Here is a 14,135-nt window from a genome sequence, read left to right on the forward strand (position 1 = left end):
TCAAGCAAGATAACTCCCTCTCTCCCAGGGAAGGGGTAGGATGTAAGGTAGATGTTGGGGTTGAGTGTGGCTGTGTTAAGCCTGGTGTACTTGGGTGTTGTGCAGGCAGAAAGCCTGCAGGATATACTGCTACACCCTTGTATCTGATAGGTTTCTCCAGAAAAATACAGGGCACATTAAAAGTTTTGTCTCCTCTCTGCTTCCATTGAAAAATCAACATGAAAAAATTGGTCATCATTAGGCTTCTGTATCTGGCAGATGTAAATAATCATCGTGAGGACAAAGGAATCTGGGATTTATGAACTAACCCCTCTCCTGGTGCTGGTTTCTCTGCCTTTAAACACCTTCTTGATCAGATCAGTCCTTCCAAATGCTTGGGGTGTGAGCATTCTTAACAGCCATGGCTTCTGGCTCTGGCTGGTTTGGCTCAGCGGTTAAAGCATTGGCCTGCGGTCCAGAAAGATCCGGGTTTGGTTCCCGCTAAGGGCATGTACCTAGGTTGCAGTTTGTCCCCAGCCCTGGTTGGGTTGTGCGGGTGGCAGCCACTCGATGTGTCCCTTTTACGTCAATGTTTCTCTCTCTCTCTCTCCCTCCCTCCCTCCCTCCCTCTCGCTCCCTCCCACTCTATCTAAACAAAACAAAAAAAAAAGGAAAAATGTCCTCGGGTGAGGATAAGAAAAACCAAACCAAACCAAACTAAACTAAACAAAACAAAACAAAAAAACAACCATGGCTTTTGAAGCTGTCTTCAGTTATCACCCCAGTCTATCAAACATTTGCCCCTCTTTTACCCTTCCCCAAGTGCGTGCCATTAGCTGTTAGTGCTAAGCAACTGCTTGCAATGTCGCCCATGACCCACTGAATTTCTCTAAATTATTCCTCTGCAACATTGCATGCTACATCACTGTGTTAAGGGGTGTCCAGTCATATCCACACTGCAATGGAAAGTGAGATTTGAGCAACTGTTCTACCCCGAAAGAACCAGCTGTTGGGGAATGAGCCTCCATGGTGGCTTGTTTTCTTTACCGCTAGAGCCATAGTCTGGCAGCCACCACTAAGACAGCATCCCTTCATGTGGCTCAGGTGGGCAATGTTTGCAGATTGTCCCCTGATGCCATCTGCCTGTGAAGCTGCAGAAACCCTGGGCAACTGCTGTTTTAGCAGGTGCCGGGGTTGCTGAGGTGGGAGTCCATGTACATATACACATGTGCACACAGCTTTGTGCTATGCCGGCCTGGGGTGCCAGCTGAAGCTCTCAACCCAGCAAAGCGCCAGCCGCAGTTGCTGGTTTCCGGTGGGGCCCTGGTGAGGGAGGGAGAGAGGGAGGGAAGGAGGACGAGGCTGTTGTGAACCAGCTCAGGACACATGCCCAGGTTGTGGGCCCAATTCCCAGTGGGGGGCATGCAGGAGGCAGCCAATCGACGTTCTCTCTCATCCATGTTTCTAGCTCTCTTTCCCTCTCCCTTCCTCTCTCTCTCAAATCAATAAAGGGGGGAAAAACATAAAAAAGCACATGTACCTTTAAAAAAAAGTAGTCCTTCCCTATTTCTTGCCCCTTGCTCTTTCTAAAGAACACCTCTCATCCTTGAGCCCTTCCTTCCACTCAGCCATGCTTTGGGTCTAGCCCCTCAGCTTTCTTTTTCATGGAATCATTGTGTTCATGGGTTCATACAAGCCCAGAAACCCCCTGCGCCAGAGCTGCAGTTTGTGAGTTACTATTATTTTAGGCTGTTAATGCTTTTGAAATTAATTATGTAAATTATTAAAGTAATTTGACATCATTGCATCAGCCATCAGGTTTTAAAAATCCACGTCTTAATGGAGCTTTGATACGAGACCTCCTAGAGCAAACTTTTTCTGTAAAGGGCTCAGTATTTTAGGCTTTGATCTCTCTTCCAACTACTCAACTCTGCTGCGTAGCATCAAAGCAGCCATAGAAAATACTTAAACAAATGAAGGTGGTTTTGTTGTAATGAAATTCTATTTATAAAAACAGGTGGCAGGCTGTAGTTTGCTAACCCCTGGCCTAGAATGACAGTCTTTATTTCAGCTTATTATTCTTATATTTTTCTTTGTCAAGAGTTAGAAAGCCAGAGGAACTTGATCACTGTAAATCAACTTAAATCATCTTTTGGGTTTAGCACAATTGTGAGCACAGTGGTGATACGGGAATCTACTTCTCTAAACCCCTGTTGGGAAGAATATAAAGCAGAAGGCTTTTAAGGATGATTCTGCTTGGCCAAAGCTTGTCATTGTTCAAAAAGTAGAACAGGCTGTCACTTACAGGCTGTGTGGTGACCTTTATGTATCTCTTATTCTCTTTATGGTCACTTGGAATGGCCATAGTCACATAAGGTCACATCACCATTATTTCCTTTTATAGCACCAGACACTTCTCTAATAAACTTAAGGAGAAACACTACAAAAATATAGAAAATGGTGTTTTAAAAACAGCATGTTATACTGAGTTGAGGTCGTTATCCTTGATTTTCAGGAAACTTAAGTAAAAGCTAGTCAAAGAGGCATTTTAAAAATTTTAAACTTCAATCTTGTTTTCATTTCATGTATCTTCACAGGAAATAAAGAAAGAGATGAAGAAAGACCCTCTCTCCAGCAAAGCTCCAGAAAAGCCCATGCACGAAGTGTCCAGCGGAAATGCTTTGCTGTCTTCTGAAACAATTCTGCGGACCAATAAGAGAGGTATGGAGAAGAAGAAAGAACCCCTTCCCCACACACAAACCCAAACTAGAGACCTCTGGGTGAACTGTGTCAAATTTTAAACTGCTCAAAAATCGACTGGCATTTGCCCTTTTTGTTTTTGGTGGGTTTTTTTTACTATACATTCTGGACACACACACACACACACACGTGACAAGTAATGATACAATAGCTATAGTAAGGGAACTGATAATAGTTTTTTGACAGTGGGAAAGTAGACTAAATTCGTAAGTGATGATTTTTCTAGGACTTGAACTTTTGCTTTCATATCTGGTTTTATGGATGGAAGGTGACTTTAGAGAATGCTATGGTACAGGCTGAGCTGCCCATGTCTCGCCATGCTCTCTTTTGAATTTGGGGCCAGGCTTTATCAGGATCTTTCTCTCTCTAGCCACTGGGCTTCTGAACACACACCTTGTCTCTGTCAGTTCAGAAGGCAGTTCGTGCAAAGACAGAGCTCATCTATCCATCCAACCAGGACGCCTTGAACCATCTTGTTTCCCTCAAGGCAGATTTGTAGGTATCAGCTTGTTGGAGTTTTCTTTTCTCCCATATCCCCCCTTTGCGACATTGTTGTTTGAAATGATGGGAGATGGACTATAAGACAGCAGAGAGGACTCAACTCAATTTAAGATCCTGGTCACACTAGACTCCCTGGGTTTTTTCTGACCCTGTCCTCATGGTAGATCAACCAGGGCGACACCAAGCCTGCCCACGGTAGGTTGGCGTTCAGCTGCAAGCTTTTCACGGGCTTATTACTTCCTTAAAGAGAAATATAGAGCTGTTCAAAAGTAGCAGCAGGAAATGTATTAGCAAAGAGTTCCATTTAAAAAAAAGAAGAAGAAGAAGGCAAGTTTACATAATCACAGGGAAGAACAGCTAATCTTTCATAAAATTTAGACAGCATAAGAATTTGTCCAATAAACTGTCCATTGATCATAGTGCTTGAGACATTAGCTTTGTGTCTCTCTTCCTTCCTGCTTCTTCCTCTACCCCCTCCAGCTGCCCTGGGTTACATTTCCTTTTTTTTTTTTTTTGAATTACTCAGATTAAATATTGGCTGTAGGCCCACACTGGTTAGCAGCTACAGGATCCTTCTCCCTTTCTCCCTTTCTCTCTCTCTCTCTTTCTCTCTCCTCTCTCTCTCCCTCCCTTCCTTTCACATCCTACCAATGCAGGGGATTTCCCAGGTTAAGAATTAAGCATGTTTAGTTGTAAAACTGTGGTGGTTCCCAAAAGTGTCTCCAATGTTCTTGTAAATAAGTTCCAGAACAACTGAGGCCGATCTGCCTTAATCGGATTTGGAGAGCTAGAGCTCAGTGAGTTTTTGTACATGTCTTCAAACCTTCCCTGCTGACCTGAGCCGCCCCCGCCCCGCCCTTCCTCCTGATGCCTCTGGGGGCAGTGGGCCCAGGAACTGCATACACACTGATCAGCGGCAAGGCCTCTCTGCTAGCCTTGTTTTTGGAAAGTAAATAAGATAATTAAAGTAATTAATTGAATTAACAAGATAAGGAATTCATTAAGGAATTAGGTAATTATCTGGATGAGTTTGGTAAAAATATCTGAGAACTTTAAATCAACAGAGGAATCAAAGTTTTCAGATAATTGTCTCTTTACAACTAAAAAATCTAACCTTTGAGGTCCCCTATGAAATTTTTCATTAACCAAAAAAATGGCATTAGAACGGTGTGGCTTACTATGTTCCCTTTTGAAGCCTTCACTTTAGGCCTGCAGCCTGATTCAGGCCAACCTTTCACACTTAGGTATTTTTTATTTATTTATTTATTTTTTAAAATCCTCACCCGAGGACATTTTTCCACTTTTTGTTCAGAAAGAGTGGGAGGGAGAGAGAGGAAGAGAGAGAGAGAGAAACATCGATGTGAAGGGACACATCGAGTGGCTGCCACCCTCACGACCAACCTGGGCCGGGGACAAACTGCAACCGAGGTACGTGCCCTTAGCGGGAACCGAACCCGGGTCTCTCTGTACTGCAGGCCGACGCTCCAACCGCTGAGCCAAACCGGCCAGGGCACACTTAGGTATTTTTTTTAAAAATATGTTTTCATTGACTTTTTTAGAGAGGTGGAGAGAGAAACATCAATTGGCTGCCTCCTGCACGCCCCCTAGTGGGGATCAAGCCCACAACCCGGGCATGTGCCCTGACTGGGAATCGAACTGGGACCTCTCAGTCCATGGGATGAAGCTCAAACCTACAAAGCCACACTGGCCGGGCATACACTTAGGTATTTTATATAATGAACCTGCCAGTGAGTGGCTCTGAGACCTTAGCACATGGGAGCCTTCTGTAAATATGAAACACTTAGCAAACCATCTTCATTCTGTCCCAGGCTTCACACTGACCCCCAGTCACCTGGGTACAACATACATTTCCAGTTGAAGGGAGCCATTGTATACCCAGACAGGGCTGTCTTCGGCCCTGCCCCCACCCGGCAAGACTACCAGGATCCTACTACTCCTTATACTGAACAGCGGGCGATTGATTGGCCTTGTCAGGCCAGATAAATAGTTCATTGTGCTGAGCTCAAAAGCTATATTTTTTTCCCACCCTAAATCAATGAAAAACCACTTTTTTTTTTTCTTAAAACAAGGATCAGAGGCTAAATCTGTGAGATGATTCTAGTTACTTGGAAACACTTCCGTCTAACCACTTTTTCAAGTTTTAATGAGTTATTGTAAATGACCAACATCTCCTCCTTCCCTTTGTTTCCATCAAGCTTTGTCCCTAGAAATCATATGGATGTTTTTGTCTATTGCTGTTCTTATAGAGGGAAGTTGCTTTCAGAGTTTAGTAACAGCTAGCCTTGATTTTTTACAGTATATGATTTCACCCTGTGAGGACTTAATAGAGTTAACACAAGTTCTTTTTCTTTATCAAAGATGAGATTACTGTTTACTTTATATGGGTCTTATCATTTGATATAGGCTTAGCATTAATTTAATAAAGAAAGATTGAAGTCTATTTCTATAGTGAGTTTGAAACTGAACCACTCCACTGGGTCTTGAACTTGAGGTAGACTTAGCTGAAGAAGTTTGCCCAATTGTGTCCAGCAGTTTTTGCATTTGGGGACGTGCCTCACTGTGCGATGGTGGCGAATGGGTTGCAGTGCCTCACAGTGTGGGATGAGCTCGCCCTCCCAAGGCACCTGCATAAGGTCAAAAGATACCCTACATTTGAAGAAACCTATTCATAGCCTTGAGAAAGGCCAGGATCGTGGAAACATCATTTTGAGGACTGATTAGTTTCAGTTTTCAGCTTTAACCTTTGCAGATTTCTGCAGAGCTGATTTAAGGAGGTACTGGAATGACTCCATGGGCTTTTCATTTGAGAAAAAGATGTGACTGAAACTGAGAGAGAGAGAGAGAGAGAGAGAGAGAGAGAGAGAGAGAGAGAGAGAGAGAGCATGTCCTCCAGATGGCTTGGCAGTTGTCAGCTATACATGCCAGGCATTAGGACTGTAAGGATAGTTGTATCTGCTCCATCCCTGGCCACTTCTCTGGGCTTTACCTGAGTCACAGCGAAGGAGCTTCCTGTTTAAAATAAGCCTTTCCCAAGGAGTAAGAAGTCATTTTTCATTTCAACTTGTAGCATGGCTGTTGTATACCCTAAAGTTATCCCAGACTCAGAATGTTGACAAATTGCAGCTAGAAAATCTGAAAACTTTTCTTGGAGCCAAATATTCTCATGAACCAGACTGAAAAAGGTTGTCTGTTTCTTTCTGAGAGTGATTTATTATTTTGTTTCTTCTATCATTAAAACCATATAGGAGAACGACGGGCTCTCCTAAGTTGGAATGTTGCTATATGGAGGAGTTTTATAAGAAACAAACAACCATTCAAACCTCGAGTTTAAGAGCCAAATTGAACAAATGGATATTTTAACAGTTAACAGCAAATATGCTAAATAATACTTGAAAATGAGCAAGTAGGAGTTTGTCCATTTGAATATGGGTTCTTTTCTACTTGAATTAAAATGAAATAAGAAATCATTTGGTTTCACCCTTAGACAGATTTCTGGACCCAATTTATCCATGTAGTAGATTAAGTCCCCAGGCTGTAATCAGTACCCTGTTGGCCTATGTAAGGACCAGCTTCTTTCTCGTGGCTCTAGTTTCCCAGTTTTTGCTTTGTTATCAGCCCCCATGGGGAAGCTGCCTTTCACTGAACCCCTCCTGCTGCCTATGATTTTGAACATTGTTCCTTCCTCACTTTCGGGTGGATACAAATGGGCAGTAGCACGTTTCCTGCGTGCCCACTATGGGCCTGCCCTTGTGCTTGGTGTTGAGGCCAATAGAAAGACTAGAAAACCCCGTTTAGCCCTGACTGCAAGCAATTCCAATCTGTTCTATCACTTGGGGAATGCTGAGAAAGTGCTGCACATTTTATATCTTTTTTATGGCAAAGTGGGGATATGTCTCTTACTTACTTCTGTCATTCTGAATGTGAAGCCACTCCACAAGTTTCTGGTTGGCTTTATATGTCCTTGTTTCTATTTCCAGTTTATCATGAATTCAGTGTTTGGTAAGTCTCTATTGTATTTTGCACATTTATTATTCTTTGCTATTATTATTGTTGTTGTTGTTATTGTTATGCTCTCTTGATATAAAATGTATTTTATAATCATCTTTTTAAGTCGCTCTGCTACTTTGGCCTCTGCCTTCCGAAAGATAAACTGCTTTTACCATCTTTATTTAAGGTTTGTTACGCATTTGCATTGTATTGCCCCTTCCAGAGATAAATGCTGAAAGGTCGAATGGTTTAAAAGATGTTGTTTGTAACACGGATGCTCTGAGATGAGAGTCAAGTCGAAGTGGGGGAGGGTTGCTCTCGGAGTTGGTATGTGGTATGACTGGGATTGCAGAGCATTGCTCTGTGGGCTCGTTTCTCATGGGTTTTGTCCTTCAGACAGGTTTAATTCAAAAGTTTTCCTTAACAGAAGGATCAGCAGCTGCTCTGCCTCTGGTGACACACTGTTGCTTTAAAAGTTCGTGCAGAAATTCTTCAGACTTCATTTTGTGTGTGGATGGGGGACACACACATGCCCTTCAACATTAATACGGGCCTAGTGTTTGCTGCACGGAAGGGCCCTCCATTTGGTCTGCTGCCGGTAACTGTCAGAGAATTTTACCTAATGGTTATCTTTCTTTTCCTTACAATTTCAGCACTAGTCATCCTAATCCCTAAACAGACCTGGCCATAGTGACCTCCCTCCCTTATTGCTGCGGAAGGGGCGGGGTGCGTTTTTCTCAAGCTTTCATTTCTTCAGCATTTACTTGGCTACTTGGAATAGCCTTCTCAAGGGATCTGTTGGCTTGTTCGCTAGAATATGAGTGAGTGTGAGCACATGTGCAGATGTGCACGGGCTGGCGTGGAACTCGTGTGTTGGCTCTGAGGCAGTGACCTGGATCTTGATAGGCAGTTGACTGTTTGCTTGAAATGAAACTGTAGACAAAGGATGGGAGGAGTGTGTCTTTAACAAAGAAAGTGGCACTTGCTTTGGTTTTCCAGTGCTTTGTTGTTTAAGGTGGATGTGTGATCTGGGGATTTGTTTATATCGAAATAAGACTTTTTATTTATTTATTTCAAATTTCCCTTTAGAGTAACAAGTGTGAATTAGCCCTGTTTAACTAGGAATCTGAAAGTTTGGCATGTTGGGTCAGATTTTTCTTTGAGTTTCCAAATCACCTGTTGATTTTATCTAAATTTCTAGCTTTTGTGGACGGCTGGAAGAGGAAGAGTTAAGAGAGGATGTTACTGTTGTGTGCGAGCTCTTGGCTATCACCTGACCTGGTCTTTCCTGTGGGGAGATGAACATAAAACTGGCAACCTGGCAGTGAATGTGGATAGATAGACATACATCTGTGTGACTCTATCTGTATAGGCATTTATAGTCTTCACGCCCCTTGCCCAGTGGGCCTTTGTTCTTGAAAGTTTGAGAGTAAAGGAACCATGGATAGGTCATTTATTTATTTAGTTTTATTCCTCACTCGAGGATAGTTTTCTATTTATCATCAGATAGAGTGGGAGGGAGGGAAGGAGAGAGAGAGAGAGAGAAACATTGATGTAATAGAGCCACATCGACTGGTTGCCTCCCGCACGACCCGACCAGGGCCGGGGATGAACCGAAACCTAGGTACATTGACCGGAATCAAACCTGCAACTCATTGGTCTGCGGGCCGATGCTCTAACCACTGAGGCAAACCGGCCAGGGCCATGGAGAGGCCATTTAAAGTAACTGATCCCCGACTGCTTTTCTGTAAAAGTTCTGTTGGGAGCCTGTGTAAGGACCAGTAATTGACGTTAGAGTACGTTGCCCTTGTTCATTTCTTTATCTGAGTAGTACTGCCTCTTGGGCCTGTGGGTGGTGGTGAAATGGGTGGAAAAAGCCATTCTGGAGGGGTGTTGCTGTTGTACATTTTTTATGTGTGGGTCATTGACAAAATTGGTTTTTAGACTTTTTCTTCTATTACCTTGATCTCCTTTCATCTCTGCATCCTGGTTCTAAGACATTAACACTAGAGTAATGAGTATCCCATGGAGCAATTGGTGATTTAGACTTCTGCTGCATTCCTGCTGGGTTCCCACCCAAGTCCACCCAGAGGACCATCCATGAAGTGGTTTTGTGGTAGTGGCTCCACCTGGTGGCTCTCCTAGGAAACTCCTGTTCCTCCCACCTTTTCTTTCTCCCTGGGTGAACCTCATACAAGATGCCTTTGGTTCTTCTGACTTAAGTGTTCTCAATTCATGCAATTTCATCTCAGACTCACAACTTCTCATATTACACACATTCTCTCTTTTCAAAGAGCAAATTATTTATTATTAAAAGTATTGAAGTAATATTGGTTAATAACATGATATAAATTTCAGGTGTAAAATATTATAACTCAGTATCTTTACACCTATTGCATGCTCACCACCCAAAGTCTAGTTTTCTTCCATTACCATGTATTTTACTTGCACCCACATTTACCCAATTCATTTTCTCTCAACCCCTTTCCCTTCTGGTAACCACCATTCTGTTGTCTGTATCTATGAGTTTGTTTTCATTTTGTTTGTACGTCTGTTACTTTTTGGTTTTATATTCCACATACAAGTGAAATAATCAGTTTTTGTCCTTTTCTGACTTATTTCACATAGCATAATACCCGCGAGACCCACCCATGTTACTGCAAATGGCAATATTTAATCTTTTTATGGCTGAGTAATATTCCATTTCATACATATATGCCACATTTTCATTCATTCATTCGTCCATCCTTGGACACTTAGGGTGTTTCCATGTGGTGGCTGTTGTCACACACATGTTCTCTTTAGCTCCTTTCCTTTCTCTTCTAAAATTTGCTCATTGAAAAAAGAAACGAATAAAAAAAGAAAAGGAAAAAAAGACAAATAAAATTTAGTCATTGAACTCATAGAATCTGTTTCTCTATCTTTGTTCCATGTCTTATACCTCCACAGACCAGGATAATTGCTTTTTAAAAAATTATTATTATTATTATTATTATTATTATTATTATTATTATTATTTTAAATCCTCACCCAAGGACATTTTTCCATTTCTTGTTCAGATAGAATGGGAGGGAGAGAGAGGAAGAGAGAAAGAGAAACATCGACATGAAAGGGACACATTGAGTGGTTGCCACCCACACCAGGGCCGAGGACAAACTGCAACCGAGGTACATGCCCTTAGCGGCAACTGAACCCGAGTCTCTCTGGACCACAGGCTGACGCTCTAACTGCTGAGCCAAACTGACCAGGGCAGGATCATTGTTGATGAGCATAAAAACAGCACTCCTGCAGGCATGACTCTGGGTGTAGATATTAATATGGACAGAGTAAAGTATTACACTGAAATCCCTGTAGGTAAGCCAAAGTCTCCTCCTTAATAGCTCCGAATATCCCTAACTATGTAGTTATACGCAGATTTTTGACTGGGAGGGAGGTCGGCGCCCCTAATCCCCAGTTATTCAAGGGTCAACTTTACTTTCTTCATTTCTTGTTGAACCCAGTTTTCCTCAAAGGAGCAGTATTTTATTACTGATGTTGTTTTCAGGTGTCAGCAGGTGGTGAAATAAAAAGGCAACTGACTTCATTGGCTTTATTATCATTTGTCAGTTCTCTATAGGAAGACCCTTCTTGCCTGGGCATAGGCTGCTCCTTCCACACCCCCCTCCCCCCAGGTATACCAATGAGCCTAAGTATTCTTGAGAAATAAAAATGTTTCTTCTTTAATTTCATTGTTTTTTGGTTTTTGTTAGTTGATGACATTATAGATGTGCCTCATTCTAAGCTACATTGCAGGTTAATCTGGGAACTTAATCACCACTTATGACTTTGCTTCTATGGGAAAAAGCATTCCGAGTTCTACACACTGTGCATAATCTCCTTGTAAATCCGACTTCCTATTTTGTTTTTTATATTGCCTGCATGAAGCTTTGGGTACTTTTTAAAAGTCAGAGAGTCCATATAATTGGGAACTACTGGAGTTTTCTCACGTTGCAGAGGAGTTTATGATTCACATGGTGCAGAATGCTGGAACTATACAAGTTCTATATAATACACCAGGCTTCGAGGATAGCGCTGAGTTAAAGCACATAGCACCGTTGTCTGCACTGCTTATTTTTACCAGTCCTGAGTTGGACCTCTGTGTGCCCAGATGTGTCTGTATAAGGCATGTTCTAAAAGGAATGCTATTGTATATTTTTATCGGAGAGGAGACTGTGCAACAAGTACGACACACACAGATAGAAGCCAGGCCATCATGTCTCAGTGTGTGTTGCATGGAATTACAGCCCTGCAAAATATTCCACAGAAGAGGGATGGAGAGAGAGCGATAAGGAGACAAAGAGGGAGAGAAAATTGGCTCTCTGGACAAATAAATTTCAGCTACAGCTGCACACACTAACACCCTCTTAGAGACTGACAAGTGCATTAGCATATTGCAGGCTCTCAGATGTCCTGTGGTAAGGAAACCTGTTTATCTCTGATTACCGAACCACATTTTTCTGAATGCTAGTTAGGACTGTGTTTTGGGATGTACTGGGCTTTAAAATGCAGGACAAGGTGCTGTCTAAGCACCTCTGTGGTCATCTTCAGATTCTACCTTGCGCAGGGAATAGTAAAGTGAGTGAGCAGAGATGATGGTATTGGCGCTGTGGAAAAGGACATGATGCTTCTAAAGCCATGGCTATGGAAATACAAGTCAGATGATGCTGAGAGAGCATTATCCGAATTTAACACTCAAAAGCCAGTCCTTTTGGTAGTTTTTCAAGTGACAAGCTGAAAGGGATTTTTTTTTCCCCTTGATCATTTCTTGTTACCCTTGGGTCTAAGAGCTATCTCCATGGGCTGGGATTTGCCAGGAAAAATGGGCTGAGCTGCCTGACCCAGTGAATGGCAAGGCCAGGTCTACCTGGGATTTGGGTCTGGATGGAACCTGGGAGTCCAGGGGCAGATTTTATAATGGTGACAAAACCCTGATGTGCAGAAAGAAGAGCTGTGTTCATTTTCTTCTCCATTAGTGAAACAGGCTGCCCTTTAGAGTTCAGGTAATGAGCACACACGTGGGGCTGTGTGGAAAACCCACATAGCCTGCCGTTTTAGCGTTCTGGAGTTAAAGAATCCTTGTGGTGGCTGAGATCCCAGCCTTCGTCCTGATGTAGGGGCCCATTCGTCAATATGCCAAGCAAGGAAACATGGAGCCTCTCCTCAGGGGATCCAAAAGGATTCCCTCTTATCTGGGGCACTGTTGTTTGTTAAGGACCTCTGGGATCCTCCCTTCCAAAGAGAACTTGTTCTGGGTAGAGAGCTGGTAGGTTAATTAGAGGCATTGTACTGAGAGAGCAGCTGTCCTCATGTGTAGAAAGCCCTGGAAAAAGGGCCTTTTCTCCTGTAGTTTCTTCAAATTACACCTGTTGGTCTAGCATCACAGCCTGTTCCCCTTGATGCTACCTGCAGCCTTCCTTAGCTTAGTCTTTGGACTTGTAGTTTTTTGTTTTTTTATCCTTACCCAAGGATATTTTTGCATTTATCTTCAGATAGAGCAGGAGGGAGAAAGGGAGGAAGAGAGAGAGAAACATCGATGTGAGAGAAACACATCAAGTGGTCGCCACTCACACAATCCCAACAGGGGTCGGGGACAAACTGCAACTGAGGTACGTGCCCTTAGCGGGAACTGAACCTAAGACTCTGGTCTGCGGGCTGACATTCTAACCGCTGAGCCAAACCAGCCAGGGCTGGGACTTGTAGTTTTTTATGACTGTTGTGCCCTGAGCAACAAGGACATTTCATGGCACATCTCCCTAACCCATGGTCAGGCCGACAGTGGGCTCAGCTGCAGGCCAGGTGGGCCGCCCTCCTTGTCCCCAGCCAGGAAGGGAGAAAGAGCACAGCCAGAATCTTCCAGTGCGCATGCGTGAGGAAGCACATCTGGGGAGGACTGAGCTGCTCGTTTCATCTGTGTTTCTCTGGAGACCCGAATAAACCCAGTGGCAGCAGAGCCTGTCGGCAGGTTCCAGATCCCACTTCTGCTGCACCTCCAAAGATTCTGTGGGACTTTAGGCAAGTCTCATACTCTGTAAAATAAGGAGACAAGTCTCATTAATTACCTCAAGACAATTGTAAGGATAAAAATGAGGAAAGAAAATAAGTTTGGGGGCAAAGGCTGGGAATAAAGTGAAGGTAGGCACTCACTTGCTGAATATAGTAGTTGTTAATGGTAAACTTCTAGTAAGACCCCAGAGCCTTGGAAAGAAATTACAGCATTCTCAAAGACAGACCATATGCTAGGCTACAAAAGGAGTCTCAATAAATTTAAAAGGATAAAATTATACAAAGTATGTTCTCTAACCACAGTGAAATTAAATTAGAAGTCAACAACAGAAGGGACTTTGGGAAATTCACAAACATATGGAAATGAAACAACATACTCCTAAATAACCAGTGGGTCAAAGAAGAATCCACAAGGGAAAGTTTAAAATACTTTGAGAAGAATGAAAATGAAAGCACACCATCCAAAAATTACTGCATGTAGCTAAAGCAACGCTTAGAGTGAAATTTATAGCTGCAAATGCCTGTATTTATTTTTTTATTTTTATTTTTAATTAATTTATTTTTGTTACAGATGTTTCTCTTTTCCCCCCATTGACACCCCCCATTGCCCTGTCCCCAGCATTGTTGTCTATGTCCATGGTTATAAATACATGTATATAAGTTCTGTGGTTTGTTTTTTCCCTCCCCCACCCGACCCCCTCTTCTGAGGTTTGTCAGTCTGTACCCTACTTCTATGTGTCTGGGTCTATTTTGTTCATCAGCTTGTTTTGTTCATTATATTCCACAAATAAGTGAGATCATGTGATATTTGTCTTTCTCTGATTGGCTTATTTTGCATAGCATAA

At 42.7% G+C, this 14,135-nt stretch overlaps 1 protein-coding gene across 2 annotated transcripts in view; it reads left to right on the forward strand.

The window, feature by feature from the left end:
• SH3KBP1 (SH3 domain containing kinase binding protein 1) overlaps positions 1-14,135 on the forward strand; it is a 361,419-nt gene that overhangs the window by 147,723 nt on the left and 199,561 nt on the right. For both annotated transcript variants that reach the window (XM_036271031.1, XM_036271032.1), the window contains one exon: positions 2,577-2,700. In XM_036271031.1, coding sequence (XP_036126924.1) covers positions 2,577-2,700 — 124 coding nt within the window. The remainder of the gene's footprint in view (positions 1-2,576; positions 2,701-14,135) is intronic.

Source organism: Molossus molossus, unplaced genomic scaffold (assembly GCF_014108415.1).
Source record: "Molossus molossus isolate mMolMol1 unplaced genomic scaffold, mMolMol1.p scaffold_m16_p_2, whole genome shotgun sequence".
NCBI lineage: Eukaryota > Metazoa > Chordata > Mammalia > Chiroptera > Molossidae > Molossus > Molossus molossus.